The sequence below is a fragment of the Trichoderma gamsii genome, assembly GCF_001481775.2.
Source record: "Trichoderma gamsii strain T6085 chromosome Unknown Scaffold_15.2, whole genome shotgun sequence".
Classification (NCBI taxonomy): Eukaryota; Fungi; Ascomycota; class Sordariomycetes; order Hypocreales; family Hypocreaceae; genus Trichoderma; species Trichoderma gamsii.
Genome location: NW_020171352.1, coordinates 143,911 through 166,313, shown reverse-complemented (window position 1 = coordinate 166,313; position 22,403 = coordinate 143,911). Strand labels below are relative to the sequence as shown.

Genomic DNA, 22,403 nt, shown 5'->3' with positions numbered 1-22,403 from the left:
GCAACTACGTCAGTGTGAACGTCGGTGGAATGAATCGACAAAAGGCCAAAAGAGTTTCATGCGCCATTTAGCACCGGTTGCAGGCTTTTTCAGCTGAAGTAGATGCCTTGATGAAGCAGAGAAGAGTACAAAGGGTTGCAATTGTAGGCCCGATGGCGGGGCAGTGGTGATTAGATTCGGATGGTGGTTTAAACTGAGGGGCAGGGAAAAAGCAAAATGGCTGCCGATATTGCTGAGCTGGATGACAATGCTGGGAAGGGTACCTGTACTTGCCCGTACACAGTTGAACGTGCTGCTATTTATGCCTCATTAGAGTATAGCAGATCCCTTTTGCCAAGACGCAAGCTTCTCGGCTTTGTGCCCGTATTCTACAGGTAACTGCTGAGCTTCATCTCGGATGCAAACCTACTACTAGTAGATGCCTACAGGCTTACAATTAAGCGGCCAAAGCTACCAGGCCGTCGGCTGAAGCTGCAAATTGAACCAATGCAGAGATCCCCCAGCAGGGTTTGCTGATCCTGGCGTGAATGGTAATCGTTGAGTCATAAGGTAACTCTGGAGTTCCATGTACTCGGTTCCTACTTGTCAACAAATGAGGGGTGTCTGGGGCACAGAGCTAAGGCAGGTACTTAGCTTGTGCAGCACACGACAAGTTGCCCTCGTCATGCCCCTGGCATATCAATCAATCCTATGCTCTATAAATCAAGTTTTCAAATCCAAATGGGGAGAAACGGAGAGGAAAGAGAGAAGAAAAGTAAATGGAAAACAGAAAAAGGAATTGTGAGACTAGCCATCTCTCCTTCTCTCCGTTGACCGTTAAAAGCGGTCCATTGTGGGAAACAATTAATTTTTGTGTGTATCCTATTTCAAGAGCAGCTTGTGCCTTGCTGTACACCAATATTATGCCCGCGCGCCCTGTCTTTGAAATCTCTTTTTCTGCGTGGATGCTCTATGGTAAAACGAGAAGGAAAAAAAAAAATTAGACAAAACCTGCCGACAACGCCTGAGCCGAATTCAAAGGCATCCTACCCTAAATGGTTAGCAGTTCCTGTATGTTAGAAAAGCCGGTGATGCAAGCATGGCTGTCGGATAGACTGCCAAAGAAGCAAGTAAGCTTCCATCATCACCGCCTTCTTCCTCTCCTTTTCTCTCTTGCTCTTGGACCATCTCCTTCTGTTCCGAGCTGTCTGCTGTGTATAGTCTCTGCTTCATGGCCAAAGGCAGTAATGGCCGTTGCAGGGACACCTGTAGAGGCCAGGAGAGGGGATAAAAATGTACAAGGAGAAATAAAAGGGGGGCAATTTCTTTGTGAAAAGAAACTTGACAAGGACGGATTGCCCCGGCTCATGTTCTGTTCATCGAAGATCGATTCAAGGCTTCTTGGAGCTCCGGTCTGTTTTGGAGAACCTCAATTGCCTTTGTATAGGTGAACCATTCGCGCTCGCGCTTGTCCTTCTCCGGCCACTCGTCCAGCTGCTCTACCACGGTGCCCTGGTAAAAGTAGTAGCGGGAGCGGTCCTTGGACGTCTTGGGCGGTCGCTTCTCCTCAAAGTTGCCCAGGTCATAGTCAATGTTGAGCGTGATGCCAGCTTCCTCCCAGGCCTCTCGCACGGCAGACTCCTGGCACGACTCATCCGACTCCCATCCTCCCTTGGGCAAGACCCAGCCCTTGCGCCGGGTAGACTGGATGAGGATGACGTAGTTGCGGTCTGCGCTGAGTGGTACGACGCCGGCGACAAGTCGTTCTCCTTGCGAGTTGTACCCTGAAGGAGGGAGATGGGTCAGTGGGATCCCGAGCTGCGGGCGTCGGCGGAGGCGAGGCAGGCAGGCAAGCAGAAAGCAAGACAAAGCAGCGACTGGCAAAGGCAAGGAACAAACGAGGCGGCGCGCAGGACACCGAACATGGTGTTGGGGAAAGAGGGAAAAGAGCAGAAGAAGTCGGTGGAAATCAGGGGCTGCGAGGTGACAAAGGGGGAACCGCGCATCTTGGGAGTATCAAGGTGCAGTTCTGCGCTCAAGATAGAACTTACGTTGTTTGCTCCGCCCGGTCCGCGACTGCATCGGCAAGTTGTTGGAGCCCTCGACACTGGACGCCGAGCCCGACATGTTGGCAGCTGTCGTCGCCAGCGTTCTCTCCGGTTGTCTGGTGAAAGCTGAGAAGGTCTTGCGATGATTGGCCGGCCCGCGTATCGGCCACGGGAAAGGAAAAAAAAAAGAGTGACGAGAGAGAGAGAAGCTGCCGGAAACGGGAGACTTTCACCGGCAAGTCGCGAGCTTCGTCTGGCGGAGAGGCAGGGGGGTAAAAATCACAGTGACATGCGCTGCATTGTCATCTAAAGAGAAGCAGAAAAGAATAGAGTAAAATATGTGTTGTTTGTTTCTCGTCCTTTTTCCCCGAGTTGCGAGATAGTGGTGAATAATAACCAGGACCAAAAGTCGTGGGGGTTGGACGACGGATGCAGGTCTAGGCGGTGCCTGGCTTTTTTTTTTTCCTTAATTTTTTTTTTTCCCTGCTGCACGGGTTCGCGGAACAAGATGGCGTTCTAGACAGGGTCCGGAAGCGATGCGTATGTAACTCGGCGCCGAGTCGGGGAACCGCGAGCTGGACACGGATGGGAGAAAAAAGGATAAGCAGGATTAGCCGCAGTGGCAATGGGCCGCGCAAATATTGGACGCAGCAGGGCTGGAGAGTTACGGAGACTGGAGCACGCCGTGGCCGTTGAGCTACAGCATGGAGGTACCTGGAGTCGGTATAAGCGCGCTCCGGTGCGGTGAGTTGAGCTGCGATGAATGCTGGCGGTACCTGGAGTGGAGTGGACCTACAGGAAAGGGCTTTTGCAAGGTTGGGGCCAAACGCGGAGACGGGGCCAAGAGAGTTTAGTTTGTCGCGCACTCTAGGCTGGCTGGGTACTTGGATCGCATATGCTGCTTCAGGCCGTGGCCGAGTAACGGGCTTGTCGGGGCTTCTGGGCTTGAAGTCAAAGAGTCAACGGGCTGTATGTAGGCACATGTCAAAGGAGCAGTACTGACAGCATCAAAAGGTACCTTCACATACATGTCCCAGGCCACCCGAGACAACAGCCTTCAGCCGTGCTGGCCCTCTCAACGGCCGTCTGGTTGTGGCTCAACCAATACAGCGCTAGGGGCTCGAAGCCGGAGACGGCCGCATGAACTAAGACTCAGGCGACGGGCAAGCACACGTGCGCTGCGGTGGCACGGGATGGTGTCGGTTTTGATACAGGGAAAGGAGCAGCAACATGCAAGTAGAGATACTATTTATTTGATTGGCTGTAATGCATCGTAGCAAATAATTAGGAGAATTTTAGTAATATTTATTACAAGTGATTTATTCTTTAATCCTTTGGTGGCTGGCATTTGGGATGCCTTGTTGGTAATGGAGTTGACAGACAATATCTAGTTCAAAACGGAAGCTTGCAATCGAGAATAGCCTCGCAGCTTAACCGAGAGCTAAATCGGACAACTCTCCAAGGGTTTCAAAAACATAATAGCAACATATGAAGGTCGTCTGATGCTTCTCAGAGTTTTATATACAAGACAACCATCTATCACTGATCTAGCCTTTTGATGCCAGCACATACGCTCATGTCTTTGTCGTTGCCTTGTATTTCCGGAGGTGCAGGCCTACGTCGAGAGTTTGGTGGGAGAGCACTGCATGCATGTATGTATCAACCCCCTGTTTTCCCGCGCAGGCGAGCTGCACCCAATCCCTAGCTGCCGTCCCTTCAATGACGACGGCTAGGACTGCGGTACTCTGTACAAAGAAAAGATGGCCGCTGAGATGGGCAACGGGTGATATATACGAGGCTGATATCCCGTGTTGTATGCGTCACGACAAACAGCTGATCAAGCTTACAGGCAGCAGCTTATGAATTATGACTGGATTATCCCTCTAGCGGTAATCTGTACCTTATCGCCATGTCTCTTTGAGATTTGCCGTTTAGGCACAGCTACCTGCGGCAAGCTGATCTAGATGAGCATCGGCAGTGGTGACGTACTTGGAAGTAGATGCTACCAGGCAGTAGAATGTACATGTGTATATGGTATAAGTCCATGTAGTCTAGAAGCTTTCCATCCCATCACCAAGAACCGATATGCCGTCTGATGATACGTGCTACGACCCCATTGAGAAAGGGCTGCAGGAGACTTTCCGCTGCTAAGGGACTCTATTACCGGGCAAAGCTGCACGCGCGTGCATGATATTTGCTTCGTGTCAATAGCGTTACTGGTAGGTATTGCATAGGCCTGGTAGCTGAGAAATACGGTGAGCAAGTCCCTTGCAGCCAAAGAATACAGCATGATCCAACGAGAGGCAAGAGTTTTGCCACGCCTTTTAGGCTTTTCGGGTGAGGCAGTTTCTATTTTCGGGATGCGACCTTTTAGGGACTGTATTACGCATATCAAGAGGACGGCTTTGGCGGGATAAGAGATGCCAGGGAACGTTTGAGAGACGCAGCTGAGTTGTCACCTGTCTCCATCGGTCTACATATTGCAAGGATGCAGTATTTAATGCTGCTAGCACGAAAGATCCGTTGGTATTACATACAATAGGATCCAAAGTAAAGAGAGCAGGACAAGTAAAACAAGGAAAAGGCCATGCTCACTCTAGACCTGCAGCATGAAGGATTTCCACTTAGTCAAGACAGCACATTATTTCGTAGTGGCGTCGATAGCTACTGGACTACTACAGTAGTAGGCGGACCGCTGTAGCTGGCGCCATCCCGGTGGCCTCAGCACCGCAACCCCTCACTCACTCCCCGTTTCGCCCCGCCATGGCAGCTGGACCTGTCGACCTCATCGCGGCTGTCGTGGATTTCTGGGAGATCCTCTCTCTTCTTCCTCTGCGCGTCTGAGCTGTCCGAGCTGTCCGCCTTGTCTGCCTGTCTTTCTATCTCCTATTCATCATGAGCTTCTCCAGCCGGCAGCAGTGAAGATACCTATTAGGCATCCCCCTCAGGCGGTTATAGACCCGGCCGGACCCCATCCAGGCCGTATCCACGCTCGTGTGTTTGCACCCGCTGCTACGACCAGGCTATTTCTCGTGCCGCTCGTCTGCTGGCATCAAGGCATTTAGATCGCATACATACGCCCCACAAAGTTAAATCTTTGCTTGCGACAGCCAGCCCGTATCGTCCGTCATAGCCGATGCGTGGGCGCTGAGAGCTTCGCCAACCTCGACTGCAATCGTTCATTTCCCCTCTATTCTACAAGCCATTACCTACTAGTAGGTACACTTGATCAACTATCAGCCTACCTGTCAGCCTTTTGAGAGAGCTACAAATTACTTCTCGTCAAATACATACACAATATCGCCCTCACTTGTCTCACGCACCAACTTGCCTCTTCAGGACGACCCGAGGTGCCAAGCGCAGCCATGGAGGAAAACGGTGGTGGGCAGACCCCTGAAGACACCTCCGTCGCCGACGAGCTTATTTCTCCAATTGGTGAGTCAGAAGCAGCCAGAGCTGTTGGTCTCTTTTTCTCTTTGCTGTTCTACCCACTGCCCTGATGCCTGCACACGTGCTGCTTCCAGTGCCTGTCGTTGGCTCGGAGCTATTGCTGTCGTTTTTGGCAAAGCCTCTTCCTTGATGCGAACCCCTGTCAGCCTCTTTTCCTTTTCGCACTACCTGTGTGACCTCGTCCATGGGCATCACGATTGTCTTGTCACACACTTTATGCCACTCACTCCAGAAGCCGTTGGTCAGTGCGATCTGAGTGTCTGGCTCCGAATTGTGTGATTTCCTTGTCATCCCCCTTTTATCGCCTGTTGTCCCCCCACCGTCTCATCTCTCACTCACCACTCATGCATCCCGTCTCAATGTTGCTTGGTGCTTCTCATTTCTCGCTGCTGGCCAGCATGTATAAGCCACTCTGATGAAAGTGTCGTCTGGAGCTGGGCACTCTGCATATACTACCATTTAGCTTCTGCTCCATATGTTGAAGCAGCATAAAGGATGCTATCTCGTGTTTCCATACTTTCATTCACACTGCAGTCTTACATTACATGACATTTTGATCACCGTTGGCGTTCTTTATACGAAGCGTCTTTCCATTGCACATATGTTGATGTTTGTTATTCGTACTAACGAGCTGCACAGGATATACAAATTCATCAAAATGTGGCTACTGTGGCATCACTGGACAGAGTCAGTTCTCTTCGGTCCGAGTTTCTTTCTGGTGAACTCGATCGTTTGTTTGCTCATGAAAGCTAACCCTCTTTGCTGTATGCAGGCTTTTCGTATTATGCGAATGCTGCTTCTCTAAGCCCTCAGCTGTACCTCACTCTGCTCGATCGCTGCTGGAGACGATCAGGAAAATTATTGTATCGTCCAAATCAGCGCGTTTCATGTTGCCCTCATTACACCATTCGCTTAGACTCAGATCAATTTTATCCAACAAGGGGTCAGCGCCAGACCATTAACCGTTTCAATAAACATGTATTGGGCGACCAATACATTAAGCAAGCTGCTCGGCTCCATCCAAGGTCGCGCGAAGAGACAAAGAAGCGTGACAATGAGTTTTCGCTGACAGAGCGCATTCATGAGGCTGAGATTGGCCAAATCAAGACACCACCTGAGCCAGCTCATAGGTGGACTGTAACGCTTGAAGAAGACACTTTTACTGAGGAAAAGTATCAAGTCTATGAAAACTATCAGCGAGTTGTCCACGGGGACGAGCCTTATGAGAGGTCGCCGGATTCTTTTCGACGATTCCTCTGTGGCTCTCCTCTGCAGCGTCGGACTATGGTTGGACCTGATGGGCGAAAGCGCCGCTTAGGCTCCTACCATCAGTGCTACCGCCTAGACGGCGTTCTAGTCGCTATAGGAGTGCTTGACTTACTGCCACAATGTGTCAGCTCTGTTTATTTCCTTTACCACGAAAGCATCCACAAATTCGCCCCTGGCAAGCTGGGAGCTCTCTATGAGATCTCGCTCGCGATTGAAGACGGTTACCGGTGGTGGTATCCTGGGTTTTACATTCACAGCTGCCCCAAGATGAGATACAAAATAGACTACGGCCCGCAGTACATCCTCGACCCAGATACCCTGGAATGGCGATTTTTGGATAAGAGCATTTTGGACATTCTGGCTAGGGATACTTATACTAGCCTATCGGCAGCCGATAATCCTAGAGGATCTGGGCTGCATTCTGCCGACGGTATGATCATAGACACCTCTGCTGGAAAAGATCAAAAATCTGCATCTTCGGGCGAAGACTCGGAGAAATCCGATTCGGATGAAGACAGTGGCATGACCTATAAATCCCTCTTCCAATCTGGAATGCCAGGTATTCCTTCTGTTCAGGACATGGAACAATTCGATCTGGACCACATTGTTCTGAGGATTTTTCCTACAGGCCCGCTGTTTGAGACGTCAGACCTTGTCGGCTGGAGGCATAGTAAACTGGCAGAGCCGTCAACCGTAAAGCATAGCATTGCACAGTTGATAGCTGCCGTGGGCCCCGATCTCATGGATCGCATCTGTTTGGATTTGGTGCGTCGTCGAGGTTAATTTTCTTTTTTGTGGAAGGAGATAAGTTATTTGATTATTTTTATAAAGCGCTTTACAAGCGTTTTTTTCACCTGGGTCGGTCATTGGTTACACTGCAAGGAGATGCATAGGATAGGATAAGCGTGCTCTTGCAAATGAATAATGATTATTTCCTTTACTCATAGATTATGCTACTTACAACTTGTGTTTTAATCTCATCGGCTTCTGTGAAATGATAGTAGTAGATCTATCATAATTCTATTTATGAAGGCCTTACAAATTGCGGACAAATTATATATATTCAAACAATGCAGAACATATATAAAGTTTTTAATTAGTATGGAAAGAAACCAGGCAGAGCTGAGCAACATCAGAAATGATCGAGAAACGCAACTAGTAGTTAACAGGTTACATGTATTGGTTTATCAAGCTACACTGCAGTCAAACAGCTACTAAACTCAAAGGCTCACATCTCGCAAATTGGCAGCCATTTCATTCCTCAAGAAACTGCACAGCCTGCTTTGCAAACTTTTCAGCATACTGGTAGTGGGATGCATGGCCGCTGTTTGGGTAAACGAGTAGCGTAGCATTAGGCAGCTTCTGCTGAATGTTGAACGAGTTGACAGTCGGAATCATGAAGTCGTTCTACAAGTCATTTGTTAGTGCTTGTCTTAAGTTTATGTTTAGAGATGTGCTAAATTTTAGAAGCATGTTCACTCACCGAGCCATTGGCAATCAAAACAGGAATATCAATCTGCTCCAGTCTATCGTAAGAGCCCTCCAAACCGCGGCTAGTTTCCGGATTGGACCACTTCTCCAAGGCATCTACCTGCGCTTTCAATCCTGCTCCGCCATCCTTGTACCCTTCAGAAAGCCACTCGCTGGGAACTTCTCCGCTCGTGGACTCGTTTCGCTCTTGGATCCTAGCATACCATTCCTCGGCCGCCTTGTCACCAACGGGGTTTTGCGGGAAGAAGAGCACTTTCATGGAAGCCAGATCAGCATCTGCGGCGGCAGCATAAGGGACATAGTCGTTTGGGGTTTTCTCAATGCCTAAGCCAGCACTCGCGCTAGTTCCCACGAGGATGAGTTTTCGGACCTTGAGCTTGTTGGGGTCGGCGTTTAGCGTCACCAGCTCGGCCACGAAGCCTCCGAGGGAGAAGCCCAAGATGTCGACCTCCTTGACGTCGATTAGAGACAAGAACTCGAGCATGTCGTCTGCCCATTCTCGGAAGTTGTTGGCGACGACGCCGGTGCTTTGTCCGACTCCGACGTAGTCGACGAGGATGACTGGTCTGGATGCTGCGATGTTGTTTATGAGAAGAGGATCCCACTTGTCCATGGTGCCGCGGAAATGGATGAAGAAGAGTAATGGAACGCCGCTGGGGGCTCCGAATCGGCGGTAGGCTATTTTGCCATCGCGGTAGGGGACGTAGCTTGTTTTGGCAGTTTGATGAGTCGTCATTTTGTAGGATGTAAGGTGATGACGGTTATGAAACAATGCTGGTTTAGATGAATGATATGGTAGGTATTAGATGGGTTTCTGGGGGAAAGGCATTGCTTTTATAATTCTCTTAGCACACTTACGAACTGCTTGAAGCATTTACGGAAATGGATAAGGAAAAGCAGCGGAAGTCCACTAGTGACTCTAAACCAGGGATAGGTTATGTGGCTATTACGTTAGGGAATGTAGCTTGATGTAACAGTTCAGTCAGTTTTCAATTTCAAGACTGAAAGATATACATGTTTCTCAAGGATAGCTAGTTTACGATAGAGGATTTAACGGGCAGTAGATGTGCTGCTAGGGAAAAGCCGTGGCTTCATACTCTCTTAGTGGCCATGACTTGCTTGAAAGATATTGATTTACTCGGCGTATCTTGAGAATCTGTTCCGACTGTGAGTACTCCGGCGTTGGGTGATCTACTGATTTCAAACCAGAATGCATCATCTGAACAGGCTAACTGAATACGATAGGCGAGCTGTCTCAGAATGTCATAGCCTCGACTTATGAGTGCGGAGATGTATAAATAGTAGCACTTTCGGTATTTCGGAGGATTTAGCAAGCAAGTGATACCGACTATTTCTCCCAGAAACACCGCAATGACCGCTGGAGGAGGACATACAGGACCTTTTCCGTTCAGTTTAGCAAGTTGCAAGGAGGTTTCCTACTTTGTAATTACTCGTTAACCCTAGCCCATGTGGGACAGCATCGGCAACTTTATAATGCACGGTCAACACAACCGGCGTTAGTTTTCGAAAAGCCTCCGAAAGCTATTTTGACTAGTGGCTTTGAGTCCTAACTTTATCTGCTTATGGAATTTCGAACTGGGGTTACAATGCTGTGATAGTATCACATTAACTGCTACCTCATAGCTAGAATTAAGCGGGCTGGTAACGATTAAAGTGCAACAAAATTCTGCTCAGCACTAGATATGGCTTCAACATGGATAGTGATTATACAGTAGGGACTTGAGCTAAGAGGAGCTGTTTTTGACTTGATAGAGATAGACGGCAACTGATCGTTGCGGGAACAGGATCTCGTTTAACAAAAGGGCAGAGGCTGATTATTAATCTTTGCAGATTCTGAGTACTTTTTTCACTTAAAATAGGCAATCTCGTAGGAACTTTGTGCTGTTTCAGCTATCACACAAGATGAATAATTACGTTTCAATAATGGATTACTGATCTTGAAGTCTGTGCTGAGGGATTACTGATCTTGAACTAGCAGTATAACGGTGAGAGCAGGGCTGAAGTTGCGGCTCATTTAAAAATGAGACGGAGACAGGTCATTGGATAAGTCAAGCCACTATGGCTTTGTAATATATGATGCTAAGATTGACGTGCATAGATAGCATGTACGCGAACAAACAGAAAATATAACCTGGTATTTTAACATTGCGGAGAGGACAGTGTGATATACGTAGAAGCTGAGTCACATGTACCTTTGACAGATTGACAGCTGGCTTTTGGAATAGTGTTTCAAGAGTGAAGATGGGTTTTGCATCTCAAATCACAGCTGTCTGTTTTTGTTGGTAAATAACCTGCAGCGCCCGTTGGATTCATTGCTTCTTCGCGGCTAGCAATGATAGTCCAGATTCGCCGCTTAGAAACTTGGTTTATAATAGGTACCTACATGTAGTACGCATATAAACTGCGTAAACCAACTGTTGGTTCGTCTATAAGTGCGGATTTCAGTTGATGATGGCAATTTATAATTAATTCAACAAACAACCCTATCAAATTTTACATGCTGATATGACATCAAAAAGTACTAGATCAAGTGTAGATACATAAGATCGAGATAGGAGTAGAGCCAAGGCTGAAGGCATCTGTCTCACAAGCGGACCCACCCCCGCATCATATCGTATCTTATCGCTCACCTAGGTGAGCTACCCGCTCCAACTTTTTTGTTCTCGTCCCAAAAACCTTTTTCCAAGACCTCGATACCCAGCCTTACGATTCCGCGCCACGGCCACAATTATTACTCTACCGCAACTTTCATTTCAGCATCCCCATGGAAGCGCGGTGAACAATGGCCAACCAGCAAACCCTCCTGTCCCCCGCCGAGCTCGCCTACCTCCACACCTCCCTCTCCCTCAGCCCGCCCATCCGTCCCGACGGCAGAACATCCAAGCAGTTCCGCCCGCTGACCGCCGAGACGGGCATCCTGCCCGGCACAAATGGCAGCGCGCGCGTCTGCCTAGCCGACGGCACAGAAGCCATTGTGGGCGTAAAGGCCGAAATCGAGAAGACGGTCGATCTGCTGGGCGGAGAGCACTACCAGGAGTACGTCAAGAGCGCGAGCGGCGCGGGAGGCGGCGATGCGGAGGAGGATAGGCGACAGGCGAGGGGGGAGTGGCTGGAGATGACGGTGGAGATTCCGGGATTGAGGGACGACGATGCCGGGACGGTGTTTTTGGCGGAGCTGCTAAGGGAGGCGCTTCTTGCGGATGGGGAGTTTGCGAAGAAGCTGTGGATTAATAGACGGTTTCACTGGAGGCTGTATCTTGATGTGAGTTTGCGAAGCCTGAATGTGTTTCATTGGAAGAAAAAGCACGTGTTTTGGTAAAAAGAGGTCTTTACTAACATGCTCGCAGATCATTCTAATATCACCGCCGCTGTCATACCCCCTACCCCTTCTTTCCCTCACAACACATCTTGCCCTCCTCTCAACAAGACTACCGCGCCTCAAGTCAGAAGGCGACGAAGACCCCATGTTCGACGACGACTGGGAAGCCTCGCCGTTCCTGTACCCCCGCCAAGGCGCAGCTGCGGGCTCAAGGCCGCCCATTACGCTGCTGGTTGTTGCGGTGGGAGACAGCATCCTGTTCGACCCGTCTAAGGAGGAGCTTGCCGTTGCAGATTCTGCACTGGCGGTGTCGCTGTGCGAGGTCCGGACGCAAAAGGCAGATGAGAGCATGGAGGTGGACTCTGGGCGCGAGCTGAGGCTGGTGTCGATGCGGACTGTCGATCCTCCGTCGAGGCTGACACCACCTGGAGTGCCTAGTACGGGCAATTTGGCGGCCAGCGGGACATTTGATCCATCATCACAAAAGAAGCAGCAGCAGCAGAGAGTGGAAGAATTCCCCCAGGAGGGTGTTTGGAAGGCACCGCTAGGCGGAACCAGATTTGCCGTCTTGGATAGCATCATTCAGGCAGTCTTGGAAAAGGGAGGCGTTGCAGACGAAGTTTTGGACGGTTTGGAAGGAGTAGACTTGTCATAGAACGAATATGTTACGGATGTTGCTTGGGTTGGGATATTTGTTCATATAATGGTACATCATATTGTGGTCTCACTATTGTGAGAGAGAATACCTAATGCCTAATGTGATGGGGCACAAAAAATCTTAAAAGTTACAACAGCAACGGGGAGGACAAGCATATATATCTGGCTTTCCAACCCAATCAGTCAATGCACAATAGAATGATCTTGATGGATGATCAATCAAAAAAAGCCCAGCCACTTCTTCTTCTGCTCCGCTGGGGCTTCCGTCTCGGGCTTTGGCGGCAGTTCACGTCCCATGGCAGCAGCCTCGAGTTCCTCCGCAGACTTTTCCTCGTTCTTGCCGAAAACCACGGCCACGGGATCCATGGGCTCGATGCCGTGCATCTTCATAAAGTACCTCCGCTTGGCAACGTCGTCGAGGTGGCGGTTCCGGTGCTCGGCAGCCTTGCGGGCCTTGTCCTTTTCGTGCATGAGGATGACGTTCTTCCACTGGGAGAAGAAGTAGGTGGGCTGTTGCCACAGGTCTGAGATTGGGGGCACGAGATCCTTGAAGGGGGAGTTGTAGGCGTAGTTCATGAAGAAGGTGTACACGCCCATGGCCAGCAGCGCGCCCTACGCGAAACATGTCAGTCAACGCACTCAGTCATGAGTGAAATCCTTTGCATAAAAGTCCCTACCATTGTGATAAACGTATGCAGCAGCCGGCTGTGCCAGAACCAGTGTGTCCACGAGCCCTGGGGCGCCATAAGCCCGGGATAACTCTTCTTGTTTTGGGCAGCAACCTCCTCCTCGGTCAGCGGCGGGCCATAGTGCTTCGGCATCGAGTTCCTCTTGAGCCGGGACCCATGCGAGGGCGGGTTGAACTTGGCCGGCTTCTCCAGCACGATGGGCTTGTCGGTCGACACGAAGCGGATGTGGACGTTCTGCGAGAGGGGGATCCTGATGCCTCGCCAGAGCGGCCCCTGCAGCGGCAGCAGGAAGCGCGGGATGACGGCTCTCGTCACCATTGCGGCGGTGATGCAGATGAGAAGAAAGATCTGCTGTAGTAAATATCTTTGATCAAAAAAACTGGTTAAGAGAGGAAAATAAACAACAACAAAAGTAGCCGCCAAAAGCTGTTGGCACTTTTTTTTTTTCTCGGGCAGCCTCTGCTATGAAGCTGCTTCTCGTCAAAGTTCCCACCAAAAAAAAATAGCGGGATGTCAGGCCAAAAAAATGGAGACCTTTGCGAACCCCACCTCAGGAAAAGGAAGAAAAAAAAGAAAGTGGAGGGCAGCGGAGCAGAGTAGGCAAGCCTGCTTCAGCCGACTTTTCTCCGGCCAGAAACGCGGATGGAAGGAAAATCCGGTGGAGCCGGGAAACCAGCGAGAGCAGACAAAGAAAAGAAGTCGCACCTACTAGTCAGGAGCTGTGGCGCCGCCTGAAATTCTCTCGCCCTGTGGCCCGACTTTACCCGGGAACAATCGCCCGATGAGTGAGCCTGACTATGTAATTGCTGGCATCTGATTGGCCGGACACGCGCCACATCTGTGGCTGATCACCGCCGTTTTGCTGTGAGCCGGGCATTGTGTCATAAACTTTTTTTTTCCTTGAAATTCTTGGCTCTTCTTCTTTTCTTTCTTTCTCATACACTTCTCCTTTTCCTTCAACTCGCAAAATTTTGTTTCCAAAGTAGGCTTCGGTTCTTCTTTGGATTATCTCTGTTCATATTTATTTCTAAACGACTCCTTTGTCTTTTCACATACCCATACTTCAAAATGGCTGGTGGTAAGTTGCCGCGCACTCTCAATCCGGTTTGCCGAGACCTGTCCGAGGAAGAAGGCGAGAAGCCATTGAGCCGGGCCACGATAGTCGACGACTGAGACGATTGGTGTTTTGGACTTGTGGAAGCATGAGAACGCTCAGAAGAATTCTTTTGTTGTAATCCGGGGTGTTGTGTCGAGCAGAAACGCTGCTAAATGCAGTGCGTCATTTTCACTTGCCACCTGCGGATGGTGATGACCGCCACTACGATGCTTCACTCAAGTCCAAATATGCCTCACTCTTTGACCGTCGATTGTGCGCCATACCGCTGAATAGAAATCGCTCTACTTCCTCGCTGTCTCTCCAACACAGGATCTCTCCACTACAGGAAATCACCCCGTACTAAATCGACTCTCTCCAGGTGACGCTAAGAAGGGTGCCAACCTCTTCAAGACCCGTTGTGCTCAGTGCCACACCGTCGAGAAGGACGGCGGCCACAAGATCGGCCCCAACCTGCACGGCCTCTTCGGCCGCAAGTCTGGTACCACCGCCGGCTACAACTTCACCGATGCCAACAAGAACAAGGGCGTTACTTGGGACGACAAGACCCTGTTCGACTACATCGAGAACCCTAAGAAGTACATCCCCGGCACCAAGATGGCCTTTGGTGGCCTCAAGAAGGAGAAGGATCGCCATGACCTCAACGCGTAAGTTGACATTTACTGTTTATTGAAAAATCGAAATGCTAACGACTTGCGCAGCTACCTCAAGGAGGCTACCGCTTAAGCGATGAATGACAAAAAAAAAACAGTATTGTAATGACAGAGATATCAATAGACGGGGTGCGGCGATTGTACTATAGACACATTAGAATAGTCGAAGCATCATCACTGTGCTTGTATAAATAATATCCAACTCCGCTTTTCTAGGCGACCCAGACACTATAAGCCATCTTTCTCACGAGACGTTTTGAATTTCAAGCAAATGTGCGAGTGGTGGGGTGTTTTGGGCAACAAGTTTTTGATACAGGCCGCCCGACGGCACTCGGCATTGGCGGTAATCATCCCGCGTAGCGGTTTGCCGAACGTCACATTGAGTGAAAATCCCTGGGTCGTCATGCGGCCAAGGTAGTATTGCATTCGATCGAATGATGCACGCAGGAGAAAGAGCTGGGTACTACTACCCCAAAAGGAAGACAGGACCAAATAGGAAAATTGAAGACGAGATGCTGTACGTAGTATCCTCTACGCAAACCTGTACCATGTCTATGTGCGTGCGCTTGGTATTATCTACATGCTGTAAATCCAAAACTCCTTTTTTCCCAGGCTGTCGACTTGGCAGCTTTCAGCTTTGTTTCTACTACTCCCCCTTTCCAAGCTTCCTATCCAGCTTCCTATACGAGTCCGGGTTCAGCACGCTGCACCGCGTATTCTCCAGCGCATATTCCCAGTCCTCCTCGTCAATCTCCCGCGCCGTCTTCTTGCCCAGCATGAATTTCCTCAGCGCACACTCCGCCGCCTTGATGTGCAGCCCGCCGAGATCAGCGCCGCTAAAGTCCTTACAGCGCGGATCCAGAGCTACGGCGGCGAGCCTGGCCAACTCGGCCTCGCTGGCGTTGGTGTGGGCGGTCTTGTAGATTGCGCGGAGGATGTCTGCGCGCTCGTCAGGGGTAGGGAGATCGACAAAGAGGCGCACGCTGAGGCGGCCCGGTCGGAGCATTGCGGCGTCGATCATGTCGGGCCTGTTGGTCGTGCCCATGACGTAGATCCCTGAGCGATCTTGGGCGCCGTCGAGCTCTGTGAGCAGAGCGTTGACGACGCGGACGCCAGCGTCGGTGGAGGCGTTGTCTCGACGGGGCACGAGGGAGTCGATTTCGTCAAAGAAGAGGATGCAGGGCGTTGAGGAGCGAGCGCGCTGGAAGAGCTCTCGCACGGCCCGCTCGGACTCGCCGACGTATTTGTTCAGCAGTTCGGGTCCGTTGATGAGGATGAAGGAGGCCTGTGCCTCGTTGGCGACGGCCTGCGCAACGAGCGTTTTACCACATCCGGGGGGGCCCCAGAGGAGTGCGCCAGCAGGACGCCTGAGACCGAATTCCTGGTAGAGCTCTGGGTTCTTGATGGGGCCAATGATGGACATGTGTAGCTGCTCGCGGACGTTTTCCAGGGCGCCGACTTGGTCCCAGGTGACGCTGGGGATCACGGTGAAGCCTTCTCTTCGGAGAGAAGGCGTGAAGCCCTTGATGGCAAGCCGGAAGTCGGCGAGCGTCAAAGGCTCTATAGGTAGTGTTGTAAATGCTGGCTGTCTCAGATCTAATGAGATGGTGTCTGATATATCCATGTCGTCTGATATATCCATGTCGTCTCTGCGGGGAGGTCGGGTAAGGAGCTCTAGCTGTCGTCCCTCTGGGTCCTCTGTGTTGAAGATTCGCTCCTGAGCTGCCTGCTCTGCCAAGGTTGTGATAATGACCATGTCTGCGCCAACGAAGCCGTGTGTCATCTTTGCTACTTCTGCAAGATCCAGGCTATCAGATAGTTGCTTGTCTCGCGTTACCACTCTGAGAATGTCATGCCGAGCATCCTGATCCGGCACTCTCATCTGGATTGATCTTTCGAATAGGCCGGCTTCGAGCGCAACGGGGTCGACGTCGGTTAACCTTGATGTTGTTGCCATGGCAAGAACATTAGCTTGTTCTTGTTGAACTCTTTGCATCTGTCGCGTGATTTGGTTGAGCACCTTTCTGCCATGCTCGTTGTGGTTGGTGCCTCCCGGCTTCGGGATGTGCCAATCTAGGTCCTCTATTAAGACGATGCTGGGCGCCAGGCCAATGGCTGTATCAAAGGCCTCGGTCAAGCTCTTCTCCACGCGCTCCGGATCCTCGAGACAGCCGTTTAATGTGATTATCGGTACGTCGAGGTTCGCCGCGACTGTACGGATAAGTGACCGCTTGCCCGTCCCTGGAGGCCCAAACAGGAGCATTCCGGGCACTCTTCTCCAACCATTTCCTTCGTAGAGCTCTGGGCACTTGAGCAAGTATCTTGTTTGGCGAAGCAAATGGCGGTGCATTTCGCCAACACCTCCCAGCGGTAGTGGCTCTTCCAATTGCTCGACCTTGAAGCGGGTAGACTTGGGCGACTTCTTTTGTATTGCTTTCTCTTGTCTTTCAGCCTTCGCTGTATCCTTTACTGCATCGCCATTGATTACTGCCTCGGTAGCAGTATCAACACCGCTTGTTGCGCCGTCCTTGTCTTCGCCGTCGATCTGGACCCGTCGTTTCTTGGCCGCAGGCTGCTCATTGGTGGCTTGGGGCGCAGAGTCGACATGCCAGTGCTTTGTCAATTGGCGGTTTAGCAAAAACCGATCGTCGTCTACTTTCTTCGACTCCATTTCCTCAATGACGGCTTCCGAATCCTCTGAATCGTCCAACTCCTCTTTACGGAATTGCAAGACTCGGTCTATCGAGTCTTCGAGCGGGCGTTTCTTCTGTCTGCTAAGGCTGGAGTTGGATTTTTTGATGGCATCGTATGCGGCGCTGACGCTCTTGAACGGCTTGCCGTCATTGTTGTCTTCCATCTTCTTGATGATCTGATATACATCTCGGTCGAGACCTTGGCGAAGGTTCAGCCGAGACTTGAAATTGGGTGCCATGTTGCCTGCTGGCGGCGTTGTCGCCTTTCTGATGATGAGAATTGGTGTCGATCGTTTGTCGGCGCAAAAAAAATAAAAACTGCGCCGTAAATTTAGCACACGCAGCTATGGAGATTTAGTACCAGAGCTAATCGGTTTGGATACACGTCAAATACTTTAATTATAGCACGGTTGAACAATATCAGATACATTTGAAATTAGAACTGGTGAAGCAAAAGAGTAGAATTAAAAGTGAAAGAATATAAAGTTTAACGAGCAAAATAGCTATTCCCATCGCAAAAGAATACATCGTTTGTCTTTCTTGTCACTCATCACGGCTTACTCAATTCGGATCAGAGCCTGTGCAAACATCAGGCTTAGTGAGATTCCCTGTCATAACCCCTGTCTATCGATAAAGCTTTCGGCGCCACATGATACAGCGAGCGAGACAATGACGACAAGGACCCTCGTCATCCGCCGACTTCGTTCCTGGTTGCTTTTCTACTACTACTATTAGTCCACTCTCAGTCTGCGGACTCACGGTCGATCAACAAAGAAGCGCACGGCCGAGTTCGTAGCATAGAAATCGCTTCACAATGGGCGGCAAACAGAGCAAGATTACCGAGCAGGACAAGTAAACGAAACCCTCCATCACGCGCCCGCCATTTGCCGACCTCGCACGCTAACTCAGAGAACCTCCCAGGGCGATCCTGGACATGAAGATCCAGCGCGACCGGCTACATCAGTACCAGCGTCGCATCACCGTCCTGACGAACAAGGAGACCGAAATTGCCAAGCAGCTGCTCGCAAAGGGCGACAAAAAGCGCGCACTGCTTGCGCTGCGGCGGAAGAAGTACCAAGAGTCGCTGCTGTCCAAGACGGATGCGCAGCTGGAGCAGCTGGAGAAGCTGACGGCCAGCGTGGAATTTGCGCAGATTCAAAAAGATGTGATATTTGGTCTGCAGCAGGGCACAAAGGTGCTTTCGGAGATCCACGCGGAGATGGGAGGTATTGAGCACGTGGAGAAGTTGATGGAGGAGAATGCGGAGGCGATTGCGTATCAAAATGTATTTTTCAATTTCCGATTTTTGGGTGCCTCATTCTTCTTCATGCTGACTTTGCGTTTACAGGAAATTAGCGAAATGCTCGGCACTCGTATCACGGCGCAAGACGAAGAAGAAGTCGAAGACGAGCTCGCCGCGCTAGAAGCGGAGATTTCTGGCGTCAACCAGAAACTTCCTACAGTCCCGAATGCACAGCTTCCTGTTTCGGAGAGGCCGACAGCGCACGAGCAGGCGCAAGAGAGCAGACCGGAGAGACAGGCGATGTTGGCGTCTTGATTTGATACGAGATGAGATTTTGCTATGTCTAGTATTGGAGCATGGTGATTATTTAGACAATTTGGGTGTGGTTATATACTTGATGATAGATGGCAACAATGACACCATAGCGAGCACGGGGAAGGCGTTTTGATGTTTCTTGTCTTTCTTATTTTCCTTTCTTCTCTTTGTACACGCTGGTACATATACTCTTTGCTTTATCTGTTATTTTTCTCTATTATATATGATGGGTCTCTTACCGGAGTCTGAATACCTTTTATACCTTTAGCTATCGTATTTGGATATGAGCTTCTTCATGATCGACATGGCCCCTCCACGGTATCCAGACCCGAAAATCGCATAGTGGTTTAAATGATGGTATCTGCAAGACGTCTTTAGCATTCTTACCTTTCCACCTTTTCCTGTGTTATGAAAAGCTGCCTCCGGAAACACTTACAGTTCGTAGAGCGAAATCCGATCATCCCACTCCTCTACCGGCTCTGCTTTTGGAACCAATTTCTCGTACTCTCTCCAAAAAGAACTGCCAAAGCCTCCAAACATGTTCATGATGCCGAGCTCGTACTCTGAGTGTCCATAGACACAAGAAGGATCAAAGACAACCTCTTCGCGGCCACCCTTTCCGGCAATCTGACCTGCTGAATGGTTTCCACTCCAGAGATCACCGTGTATTACCACTGGCATGATGCTCATCCGGTCATCTCCAACCAGTCGAGGAACGACCTTATTAGCAACCTTTTCCACCATGTTGGCTGCCTCGCCATCCGGCCCATGGTTTTTTACAATCTTCTTCATGATGCAGCGCAGTCTGTTCTCGGCATAAAAGTCTGCCCAGGATGACTTCCAGGAGTTGTCCTGCTCTGTATCGCCGCAGCATGTCGGGACGGGGAAGCCAAACATGGGAGTGTCAAAGCCCGCTGGGATGGGCGCGGGTGTTGTATGGAGCTTAGCCAGCTTTGCTGCGAAGGAGACGCCGGAGCCCTGAGAGTCGGAGTAGCCTAGCTGGAGGAAATCGGTGGCGAGGAAGTACTTGCTGGATTGCTGCATGGGGCCATGGCAGTATGACTTGGGGCAGAAGTCGGGGACGGCGTTGTGGATGGCGTTGAGGGAGGCATGTTCGCCTGTAAGTGAGAGATGGCGTGTGTTAGCCCTATGGAGCTGCAGATTTAAAGAGGGAGTGAGAAATGGGACTAAAAGATAAAAAGTGACTTTGTTACCTTCAAACATTATTCTAGCTCCTTCGCCAGAACTCGTCTTGACAAAGTAATCAAAGGGCTGGCCATCTTTTGTGGTTGAGAGTTTAAAGGTGGATGCGAAGCCTGATCCGCCGGCGGAGGATATGGTGGTGTGGTTTTTGTCCAGGTTCAGTGCAGTGAGGATAGCGCTGTCAATAGATGGCGGCATAATAACACGATGAGTATTGAATTGTGAATACTACGAAATGCAAAAGCAACGAATCATTTTGTTTCTACGCATAATGCGAGCTGTTATTTCGGTAAATGCAGATTGGAAATGAGATGCATCTGCGCTATGCGTGACGTCAACGTGCTTCTGCATGACTTCAGTGTAAGTCACATCCAGGCGCTGTGCGATGCGGATACGCCGAAGACAGAATGCGACCTTGCATAAGACATGGACCATAGACTAACACAATGCGAACAAAAAAAATGTTAAAAAGGTATTGTATAAAAAAGATGTATTTATAGGAGATGCTATTAATTTCTCAACAAAGGGGGTATTCCAAAATTCCATCGCTAACCAAATCGCATCCAATATTATCCGTGCACTGCCCATTAATTACTTTTGTCCCTGTCCCTTCCATCCAAAAAAACGTCGTCCCCTAAATTTTTGGTTTGTGTGGCGTGTGATTTTGCAGCTTTTTTGCCCGGGCCTGGCGCACCCAAAGTGGGGCCGGGCGCCGACCCCGATTGATCGGCAAGAAGTGCCGTGTTTTTTTTTCTTTGTGTGTGTGTGTGTGTCTGTGTGCTGGTGTTTTGCATTCGCTGGCTGAATGATGGAAAAAACAAAATGCTTTTCAGGTGTATCTTCTATGATCCATGTAGACGAAATCCAGATCTATCGGGTGTTCGAAAAACAGTCTTGTGTGTGTTTACTGCTTGCCGTAGACAGACGAAGTCGAGGCCCGGGGGCTGACTGGTCGAGACTGGGCAGGCGTGGCGGTGGCAGAGCTATTGGACGATTTGGGATAGTCGAGCTCTTCGGCGGGCTTGTTGTAGCAGTAGTGGCAGGTGCAGACGACGACGGGGTTGATGGGAGGGCGAGGAGTGCAGTGGCGAGCCCACCAGCTTTGACCTTGAGAAGGCATGATGATTGTTGGTTGTGGTTTAAAGAAGTCGAGTAGTTGAGTGATAGTTGAGTGAGAGTTTTTGAGGTTCGTTGAGTAAACCTCTTAGTTGTGTTTGTTGCTTCTTCGTTTGAAGTGTATGAGAATGAGAGTCAACAGTGTTTGATGCTTAAGAGGAAAGCTTGTTTGTTTGCCAGTGGGTTCTTGTCGATGAGTTCAAAAGTGAAAACCCACAAGAAACTGGGGAGATGGACAAGAGTTATATATCCTGGACCCTGAAGAGTCATATGGCATAATTATAGATTAGAAACTATCAAAAAAAAAAAACTCTTTTCGCTTCTTCTTACACGCTTCGCAATACCCGAACTCTGCCGACAGGGCCAGCACACACGCCTCACGCACACCCCCCCTGCTGCAGCTCACTGACAACCCAACGAGTGGCCGCCCAGATCTGAGTCTCTCGGCGCTGCGTCGGTATTTCGCCATTGCGAGACCAGTGATTCTCGGGATTAGCTTGGGCTTTAGCACCACGCCGTTCGTCACAGGAGGTACAGTGCAGAATTAACAATGGAACCCAGAATTGTAACCAAAATCGACAAGAAATAGCAAGAAACAGCCAGTACAGATAGTTAGAGCTGTATGTACTTCCATCACTGAAGCCTTACAAAGTTACAAGGGATCCTCCGAACTCGTCCGAATCCACTGCGGCAGCTAGGGCTGAAGAGGGCCAATGCCAAAACGGGTCAATGCTGCCCAATCTGGCCCTGCTGTGGCGCCGCGTGACTAAGCGCTGGTGACTAAGTCTTTAGTGACTAACGAACTTTGCTAACCGGCTATCGAAGTTGCTCTGAAGTCATTGTGCAGTTGCTCTCGTCCGAAGTTCCAAGATTCCATAATAGCCCCCTTTCGTCATTCCAAATCAGTACAGAATGTTGATTAATTACTTAATTAACAGCGTCACATGGAACAAGAAAGAAACAGAAAACAATAGCGGCTTCTCCGTTCTTCTTTGATGCACGCAATAGGCAACCCTCTCTCCCCAAAATCTCGGCACTGGCCACACCCCCCCCTGCAGGCACTGCCATTCATCCGAACCAGCGCCAAAAGTAATAACCGAACGACTTCCGAACGCCGGGCTCAATCAAAATCGCGATCCACGC

General features: G+C 50.1%; 10 protein-coding genes across 10 annotated transcripts; 4 read left to right on the top strand and 6 right to left on the bottom strand.

The window, feature by feature from the left end:
- Nucleotides 1-1,344: 1,344 nt before the first annotated feature.
- TGAM01_v204964 (hypothetical protein) lies at nucleotides 1,345-2,106 on the bottom strand (the record flags this gene model as incomplete). The annotated part of the gene is made up of 2 exons (XM_018803583.1): nucleotides 1,345-1,763; nucleotides 2,031-2,106. 2 exons carry the CDS (start codon nucleotides 2,104-2,106, stop codon nucleotides 1,345-1,347), a joined length of 495 nt encoding a protein of 164 aa, XP_018663280.1.
- Nucleotides 2,107-5,392: 3,286 nt separating this feature from the next.
- Nucleotides 5,393-7,529, top strand: TGAM01_v204963 (arginine-tRNA-protein transferase; the record flags this gene model as incomplete). The annotated part of the gene is made up of 2 exons (XM_018803584.1): nucleotides 5,393-5,462; nucleotides 6,394-7,529. The coding sequence occupies 2 exons, from the start codon at nucleotides 5,393-5,395 to the stop codon at nucleotides 7,527-7,529; spliced, it is 1,206 nt and encodes a 401-aa protein (XP_018663281.1).
- Nucleotides 7,530-8,000: 471 nt separating this feature from the next.
- TGAM01_v204962 (hypothetical protein) lies at nucleotides 8,001-8,973 on the bottom strand (the record flags this gene model as incomplete). The annotated part of the gene is made up of 2 exons (XM_018803585.1): nucleotides 8,001-8,153; nucleotides 8,230-8,973. 2 exons carry the CDS (start codon nucleotides 8,971-8,973, stop codon nucleotides 8,001-8,003), a joined length of 897 nt encoding a protein of 298 aa, XP_018663282.1.
- A 2,067-nt stretch (nucleotides 8,974-11,040) lies between these two features.
- On the top strand, nucleotides 11,041-12,232 carry TGAM01_v204961 (hypothetical protein; the record flags this gene model as incomplete). The annotated part of the gene is made up of 2 exons (XM_018803586.1): nucleotides 11,041-11,520; nucleotides 11,606-12,232. 2 exons carry the CDS (start codon nucleotides 11,041-11,043, stop codon nucleotides 12,230-12,232), a joined length of 1,107 nt encoding a protein of 368 aa, XP_018663283.1.
- Nucleotides 12,233-12,453: 221 nt separating this feature from the next.
- On the bottom strand, nucleotides 12,454-13,241 carry TGAM01_v204960 (hypothetical protein; the record flags this gene model as incomplete). The annotated part of the gene is made up of 2 exons (XM_018803587.1): nucleotides 12,454-12,846; nucleotides 12,912-13,241. 2 exons carry the CDS (start codon nucleotides 13,239-13,241, stop codon nucleotides 12,454-12,456), a joined length of 723 nt encoding a protein of 240 aa, XP_018663284.1.
- A 750-nt stretch (nucleotides 13,242-13,991) lies between these two features.
- Nucleotides 13,992-14,763, top strand: TGAM01_v204959 (cytochrome c; the record flags this gene model as incomplete). Its single annotated transcript, XM_018803588.1, has 3 exons — nucleotides 13,992-14,001; nucleotides 14,399-14,684; nucleotides 14,739-14,763. The coding sequence occupies 3 exons, from the start codon at nucleotides 13,992-13,994 to the stop codon at nucleotides 14,761-14,763; spliced, it is 321 nt and encodes a 106-aa protein (XP_018663285.1).
- A 573-nt stretch (nucleotides 14,764-15,336) lies between these two features.
- TGAM01_v204958 (hypothetical protein) lies at nucleotides 15,337-17,622 on the bottom strand (the record flags this gene model as incomplete). The annotated part of the gene is made up of 1 exon (XM_018803589.1): nucleotides 15,337-17,622. The coding sequence occupies one exon, from the start codon at nucleotides 17,620-17,622 to the stop codon at nucleotides 15,337-15,339; it is 2,286 nt and encodes a 761-aa protein (XP_018663286.1).
- A 575-nt stretch (nucleotides 17,623-18,197) lies between these two features.
- TGAM01_v204957 (charged multivesicular body protein 6) lies at nucleotides 18,198-18,941 on the top strand (the record flags this gene model as incomplete). Its single annotated transcript, XM_024549546.1, has 3 exons — nucleotides 18,198-18,235; nucleotides 18,293-18,668; nucleotides 18,732-18,941. The coding sequence occupies 3 exons, from the start codon at nucleotides 18,198-18,200 to the stop codon at nucleotides 18,939-18,941; spliced, it is 624 nt and encodes a 207-aa protein (XP_024405678.1).
- Nucleotides 18,942-19,205: 264 nt separating this feature from the next.
- Nucleotides 19,206-20,342, bottom strand: TGAM01_v204956 (hypothetical protein; the record flags this gene model as incomplete). Its single annotated transcript, XM_018803591.1, has 3 exons — nucleotides 19,206-19,302; nucleotides 19,378-20,059; nucleotides 20,156-20,342. The coding sequence occupies 3 exons, from the start codon at nucleotides 20,340-20,342 to the stop codon at nucleotides 19,206-19,208; spliced, it is 966 nt and encodes a 321-aa protein (XP_018663288.1).
- Nucleotides 20,343-21,048: 706 nt separating this feature from the next.
- Nucleotides 21,049-21,264, bottom strand: TGAM01_v204955 (hypothetical protein; the record flags this gene model as incomplete). The annotated part of the gene is made up of 1 exon (XM_018803592.1): nucleotides 21,049-21,264. The coding sequence occupies one exon, from the start codon at nucleotides 21,262-21,264 to the stop codon at nucleotides 21,049-21,051; it is 216 nt and encodes a 71-aa protein (XP_018663289.1).
- Between the last annotated feature and the right edge of the window lie 1,139 nt (nucleotides 21,265-22,403).